General features: G+C 44.7%; 1 protein-coding gene across 1 annotated transcript in view; it reads left to right on the top strand.

The window, feature by feature from the left end:
- The first annotated feature begins 3,688 nt into the window (after nt 1–3,688).
- kcnq1.2 (potassium voltage-gated channel, KQT-like subfamily, member 1.2) overlaps nt 3,689–7,897 on the top strand; it is a 39,638-nt gene continuing 35,429 nt past the window's right edge. Inside the window, exon 1 of the mRNA XM_039016854.1 lies at nt 3,689–4,161. Within this exon, the coding sequence (XP_038872782.1) occupies nt 3,689–4,161 (473 nt within the window). The remainder of the gene's footprint in view (nt 4,162–7,897) is intronic.

Genomic DNA, 7,897 nt, shown 5'->3' with positions numbered 1-7,897 from the left:
CCTATTGGGTCGGTAAGCAAATTGGAGTGGGTCTAGGGTGTCCGGTAGGGTGGAGGTGATATGGTCCTTGACTAGTCTCTCAAAGCACTTCATGATGACGGAAGTGAGTGCTACGGGGCGGTAGTCGTTTAGCTCAGTTACCTTAGCTTTCTTGGGAACAGGAACAATGGTGGCCCTCTTGAAGCATGTGGGAACAGCAGACTGGGATAAGGATTGATTGAATATGTCCGTAAACACACCAGCCAGCTGGTCTGCGCATGCTCTGAGGACGCGGCTGGGAATGCCGTCTGGGCCTGCAGCCTTGCGAGGGTTAACAAGTTTAAATGTTTTACTCACCTCGGCTGCAGTGAAGGAGAGCCCGCAGGTTTTGGTAGCGGGCCGTGTCAGTGGCACTGTATTGTCCTCAAAGCGAGCAAAAAAGTTATTTAGCCTGTCTGGGAGCAAGACATCCTGGTCCGCGACGGGGCTGGTTTTCTTTTTGTAATCCGTGATTGACTGTAGACCCTGCCACATACCTCTTGTGTCTGAGCTGTTGAATTGCGACTCTATTTTGTCTCTATACTGGGACTTAGCTTGTTTGATTGCCTTGCGGAGAGAATAGCTACACTGTTTGTATTCGGTCATGTTTCCGGTCACCTTGCCCTGGTTAAAAGCAGTGGTTCACGCTTTCAGTTTCACGCGAATGCTGCCGTCAATCCACGGTTTCTGGTTTGGGAATGTTTTAATCGTTGCTGTGGGTACGACATCGTCAATGCACTTTCTAATGAACTCGCTCACCGAATCAGCGTATTCGTCAATATTGTTGTTGGACACAATGCGGAACATATTCCAATCCGCGTGATCGAAGCAATCTTGAAGCATGGAATCAGATTGGTCGGACCAGCGTTGAACAGACCTGAGCGAGGGAGCTTGTTGTTTTAGTTTCTGTTTGTAGGCTGGAAGCAACAAAATGGAGTCGTGGTCAGCTTTTCCGAAAGGAGGGCGGGGGAGGGCCTTATATGCGTCGCGGAAGTTAGTATAACAATGATCCAAGGTTTTACCAGCCCTGGTAGCACAATCGATATGCTGATAGAATTTAGGGAGTTTTGTTTTCAGATTAGCCTTGTTAAAATCCCCAGCTACGATGAATGCAGCCTCAGCGTGTGTGGTTTCCAGTTTACAAAGAGTCTGATAAAGTTCGTTCAGGGCCATCGATGTGTCTGCTTGGGGGGGAATATATACGGCTGTGATTATAATCGAAGAGAATTCCCTTGGTAGATAATGCGGTCGACATTTGATTGTGAGGAATTCTAGATCAGGTGAACAGAATGACTTGAGTTCCTGTATGTTGTTATGATCACACCACGTCTCGTTAATCATAAGGTATACACCCCCGCCCCTCTTCTTACCAGAAAGATGTATGTTTCTGTCGGCGCGATGCGTGAAGAAACCAGCTGGCTGCACCGACTCCGTTAGCGTCTCTTGAGTTAGCCATGTTTCCGTGAAGCAGAGAACGTTACAATCTCTGATGTCTCTCTGGAATGTTACCCTTGCTCGGATTTCATCAACCTTATTGTCAAGAGACTGGACATTGGCGAGTAGTATGCTAGGGAGTGGAGCGCGATGTGCCCGTCTCCGAAGCCTGACCAGGAGACCGCTACGTTTGCCCCTTTTACGGCGTCGCATAGGGTCGCCGGCTGGGATCAGATCCATTGTATTGGGTGGAAGGCAAAACACTGGATCCGTTTCGGGAAAGTCATATTCCTGGTCGTAACGATGGTGAGTTGACATTGCTCTTATATTCAGTAGTTCCTCCCGACTGTATGTAATGAAACCTAAGATTACCTGGGGTACCAATGTAAGGAATAACACATAAAAAAACAAAATACTGCATATTTTCCAAGGAACGCGAAGCGAGGCGGCCATCTCGGTCGGCGCCGGAAGTCTACAAGCAGAAGCTCAAAGTACCCGTGACGAGTTATTCCTCTTATCTAGGTGGGTGAGGGCAGTGTGGAGTGCATTTGAGATTGCAGGTACCCTTAGAGTTCTTGTGAACAGGAATGATGGTGGTCACCTTGAGACGTAGGGATAACAGACTGGGACAAGGTTGAAAATGACCGTGAATATGTCTGCCAGCTGTTCTGCGCATGATCTGAGAACACGCCCTGGAATACCGTCCTGCCCTGCGAGTATTGACATGATTAAAAACCTTACTCTCATCGGCCTCGGCGAGCGAGATCACCCTGTCCTCTGGGACGGCGGGGGCCCTCATGCACGACTCGGTGTTGTCTTTGTCGAAGCGTACATTAAATGCATTGAGTTTGTCTGGTAGAGCGTCATCGTTGGGCAGATCACAGCTGGGTCTTTCTTTGTAATCCGTAATGGACTGTAGCCCCTGCCTATGTAATAGGATTCCACCTTGTTCCTATATTGTCCTTTTGCTTGTTTGACGGCTCTGCAGAGGTCGTAGCAGGACTTAATGTACTTGTTTGTGTCCTCAGCCGTAGCCTTGGGGTTGGCTGTGATGACCCTGTGTGCAGTATCCCTGCTCTTTAGCTTAGCGCCAACCTCCGTGTTAAATCAAGCAGCGAACCTTCACTGTGGGGACAACGTCGGTGATACATTTCCTAATGAAGCAGGTGATGGTAGGGGTTAGATCCTTGATGCTATCGGCTGAGTCCCAGAACATTTTCCAGTCAGAGCTAGCAAAGCAGTCCTGTAGCATAGCCTCCGATTTGGAGGACCATTTCTCTATGGCACTCGTCACGGGTACTTTGAGCTTCTGCTTGTAGACAGGAAGCAGGAGTATAGAGTCATGATCTGATTTTCTGAAGGGGGGGACGAGGGAGTCCCTTGTATGCTTGCTTGTGGGTAGAGTAACAGTGGTCTCCTACTTAAGTACAGGCACAAGTCATCAGACTCTTTTAACTAAAGATAGGTTCACTTCACTGCCCTTTGGACAAGAAAATAACATTCTAAGATTGACCTGGAAGTGTTAATGTCTGGTTTCCCATTGTAAATGACAAAAAGCAACGACGCCTATATAGGATGAATACAAGGTAAGAGATGTCATCTGTTAGGCATAGTCTATCATGTCCAAGCTCCTCTACCCCCTATTTCTTCCTCTCCTTCTCTAGCATCATCCAACAGAAAAGTAAAGTGCACTGACTGGTAGAGGTCAATATATTTTTCTTAAGGAAACCGACCCGTGTCTGAAATGTGATGAACAGATCATGGTCACTAAAGCAGTCAGAAACTAGTAATTTTGGTGTTAGGCTGAAAGGTAACACTTGTTACCCTACTCTGGTCAACAACCCTGGTCCTGGAGAGCTACAGGGTGGGGCTGGCTGCTTTTGTTTCAGTGCAGCACTAACACCCTGTTTCATCTAATCCAGGTCTTGATGATTATTTCATTAGTTGGTGTTAAGGGTTTAAGTGGAACCAAAGCCTGCAAAGTGCCAACAGTCTCAGGACCGGGGTTAGTGAATGTACTACGTTACAGGGTTCAACTGTCACTGTGATCACCCTGACCATTTGATCTAACCACTCTGATGTCATCATCTTCTCTACTGCAGGTCTGGTCACACATGTAGCCTGCCTCTGGGGTGGACGTGCCTTCTTAGCTGTTTATCTCCTCCCACCTGGACCTCAGGTCTGAGCTTTGACCCAGCCTCCTCTTCCTCTGATCAGGACCGTTCTCTTTGGCAGTATGGGTGAGAAGCGGGGTAGTCCCTTCCAGCTGCTGAACCGCGTGCACAGAGACTGCGATGGTAGTGGTGGAGGATCCAAGACCTTAGAGCCAAAAGGTCATGACACCACCAGCCTCACCAACCCGGGCCCGAGCACCATGGATAGGAGCCAGGGCCTGGGCACCATGGACAGTGCTGCTGCTGACAGTACACGCTTCTCTCCTGTTTCACTGGAACTGGACCCCACAGCGGTGAATAATGGATCAGACATTCCCTGCAGCCCGCAGACGGACACAAAGGACCCAGCGCTGCAGATCGATAGCCGGCCCACTGCCTGCTGCCCTAACCCTCTTCCTCTCCCTCCAGCTAGCCGGCTGCTCTCCTCCAAGCACTTCCAGAGCCCCTACATTACGAAGACTAGCATGCAGGGGGATGTCTACAACTTCCTAGAGAGACCCACTGGATTGAGATGCTTCCTCTACCACTTCTTGGTGTGAGTACCTCTGCCTTTTCAACCTCTACTGGTCACTTCAACATACCGGTAGCTAAAAGGCTAGACTGCTTCCCTAGATGACCTTCATTTGTGAATATAACATGACATATATCCTTATTAATGACATTAACATTTTTGATTTAGAAGTATTCAGAATTAGTGGCTTTCAAATGTTCCCTAAAAATATACCCCCCCCCCCAAAAAAAAATAACAGTGGATTTGTAAAATGTCATTATTAGACCAAAGGTGAGGACACCACAGTTCACCGGACACAAGACTGAATCCAAACATTTAAAATTTACTGTGTTTTCCACTACCATCGCAGTCTCTGTTGATAACGAAATCTGAAAATCCTCTGGATACATTCAGTAACATGATGAGAATATTCCTGGAAAATGTGGGGTAGTTGCAACATAAAACAAAAAATGACAAGAGTTTGAGTGACAGGACTAACTGGTGTCTCCAAGGAGCCACACCTCTCCAAAGTGTGCACAGTTCCTAAGTCATTTCAATACACTTTTATGACTTAAAGAAGAGTCTTCAACCATAAGGTGTTTTTTTGAGCTCTCCTAACTGTGCCGTTGAGGAACTAGATCAAGCACACTTGTAGGTTTATTTGGAACACAAACGCCATCACAATATGACTGTTGTTCCATTATAAATCGCAATCTGAGTCAGATGGACATAATTTGAAAGCTTGTTCTATTGTTAACATGGCTAGCTAAGTTATAAAATGATATTACAGTTTTAGGCTTTTACAATGCAATTCAGCACAACAGATTATAATTTTGGTGTGCGTAGAAAGTGGTCCTGAGTGCATTCAGGTGCATGTGCTTCGGCAAATGTTCTGCACAATAGACAAACATAGGCTCATTGTGTTCAGAACAACCCATTGTATGATACCATGTCATCTTGTAACTACATAAAACATAGTGATCATAAATGTTGACACAGTATATGACATAAGTTTTATAATATGGAAATGTGAAATGCGTGTTTGGCTTGCTTGTATGACATCAAAACTATTTATTATCTTTGAAAATACATAGAGTCCTCTTAATTTACAGCATTTCTGTCACTCAGGCAACAAAACATTTTCAAGAGTTGCCAAATATTTCGGAGGGATGGGGGCAACTTCTTCAGAAGTTCAGAACGGCTGTCAGTCAAAACCCGTGAAGCGCAGAGCAGAGCATGTTACTGTACAGCCACTACGTTCCAATTTAGGCGTTTATCAGGGCCCAAATATGCAATTTTCAACCCGTATACGGGTACGAGTGTAAATCGCTACTTATAGTTATCGTAGTGGCTGTAAGGAATATGTTCTGATTCCCAGTAACTAAAGGAGAGGTTGTCTGTCACTGTGGCCTGGCTTCTCTGGTTATTTCTCCATGAGACCACAGAGCAGGCAGAAGGATCCTGTCACCCACACCTCTGTTCTTGTCCGACTGCTCTCTTTTCTTACCTACCGTCAACAAATCAACCCTGTTCATGCATGAAACATGGAGCTGCTAGTACTTTTTTATTTGACCTTTTAACTAGGCAAGTCAGTTAAGAACAAATTCTTATTTACAATGATGGCCTACCAGGAAACAGTGGGTTAACTGCCTTGTTCACGGGCAGAATGACAGATTTTTACCTTGTCAACTCAGGGATTTGATCCAGCAACCTTTTGGGTACTGCCCCAAAGTACTGCCCCAAAGCGCTAACCACTAGACTACCGTACCTTTACCTGGCCAGGGAAACACACTGCACTAGAGGCTGTTTAAAACAGACCAATTTAACACTGTTTGACTAACCCTTAGTCTCAGGTTAGGATTAATCTCTACACAATCTGGACAAGTTAACTGAATGTATGGTTCTTGATTTTTAGTGGAGATCAAGAGGCACCCAAATCAAACATTGGTCCCGTGTGGTCCCGTGGTCCCGTGTGGCTCAGTTGGTAGAGCATGGCGCTTGCAACGCCAGGGTTGTGGGTTCAATTCCCACGGGGGGACCAGGGTTCAATTCCCACGGGGGGACCAGGATGAATATGTATGAACTTTCCAATTTGTAAGTCGCTCTGGATAAGAGCGTCTGCTAAATGACTTAAATGTAAATGTAAATGACAATTGACTGTGTCTGATGCAATATTGACCCATTAACTGGGTCATTCTACTAATTAGGTGCCCTTTGAGAAGTTTTCCCATTTTAAGAGGTTAAATAAAAATTTACAATAGTAAGTGCCCAGTAAGTGCCAAATAAAGTAACAGGTTTGACAACTTCATCTTAAAAAAGGGGGAATGGGAGCTTATTGTGTGCTACAGGGAGTGACAGTTGAATGCAAGCTTCACAAAATCCAGCAAAGGATAAGCATCAAACATGTAGAAATCGCTCAGCCCCCAGTCAATTTGACAAGAGATTTGCTGGCCCTAGTCAATTTGACAAGAGACGATCCGTCTTTTGTTGACCAATAAGAAGGCTATACCATTTGTGAGAAAAGATATTGTGAAACACTATAATTTTAAGAAATTACAATGCAAAAATATTACAAACAGCTCGTTTATTCTACAATGTATGTTCTTAACCCTGGGCAGCATGGGCCTGGGAGGCTCACAGGGATATTAGTATCCACAGTCCTCCACCAATTATACATTTAACTCCATCCATACTTCTTGTATTCCCCTTAAAAAATGTTGGCTCATAAATGCACTTTAATTCAAGCTTTAAAACTGAAATGATGTATCTCTGCCTCATGGCAAAATGTGTACAATAGCAGGATTTTTGCTTTAAAGTTGGAACAACAAAAAGTCTCTCTGCCCCAAGTGTGCAAAATTAGCTTAAACTGCAACAACAACAAAAAATCTAACTTTTTGCAAAATATGTCCCTTCCCAAGGCCCAACACTTGTTTCTTCAAGCCATGCTCTGCCATAGTCATAGTCATAGTCATAGTAAATCGTTTTTTTTTTTATCTCACTCAAATTGTGTTCTGATTATGAGGGGGTCCCTACTGAATCCCTGGCCCCGAAAAGTTTGAGAACCCCACCCCATTATTTCTGCAGACAACTTTGAATCTTAAATCTATCAGGTATGAAGGTAAGACCCAGATGCAGACATGTCAAATTAACAATGGTTTAATAATCCAACAGGGGTAGGCAATAGACAGGTCAAGGCAGGCAGGGGTCAGTAAACTAGAGGTGGAACAACGGTACCGGACGGCAGGCCGGCTCAGGGTAGGCAGAGTGGTCAGGCAGGAAAAGGGTGACTATTTGAAGAATTTCAAATATAAAAAATATTTTGATTTGTTTAACCCTTTTTTTGGTTACTACGTGATTCCATATGTGTTATTTCATAGTGTTGATGGCTTCACTATTATTCTACAATGTAGAAAATAGGAAAAATAACGAAACTCTTGAATGAGTAGGTGTTTTAAAACTTTTGACCGGTAGTGTATATCATTCATATATAAGTCCAAATATGGATATAGCAACTGTACATTGCCCCTTTAAACGATGGATGTTGAATTTGAGGTAAAGCGGTTGCAACCATGTATAAAACATGTACTGTAGCTATAGAAATCTATGATGAATGTTTCATTCCATAATCCCAGGATATTTAATGGTATGAGGATGGGGAATGAACGGTTGACTCAATAAGTGACTCGGCATGACCATGTGAATGGAAACGGCGTTGAGTCGTCCAGCTCTTGTTTTCCTCCCCTCTCTGTTTGTTGTGTGTGTGTGGCCTGGCCTCTCTGAT

Source organism: Salvelinus namaycush, chromosome 21 (assembly GCF_016432855.1).
Source record: "Salvelinus namaycush isolate Seneca chromosome 21, SaNama_1.0, whole genome shotgun sequence".
NCBI classification, from domain to species: domain Eukaryota; kingdom Metazoa; phylum Chordata; class Actinopteri; order Salmoniformes; family Salmonidae; genus Salvelinus; species Salvelinus namaycush.
This window is presented reverse-complemented; position numbering and strand designations above follow the sequence as displayed.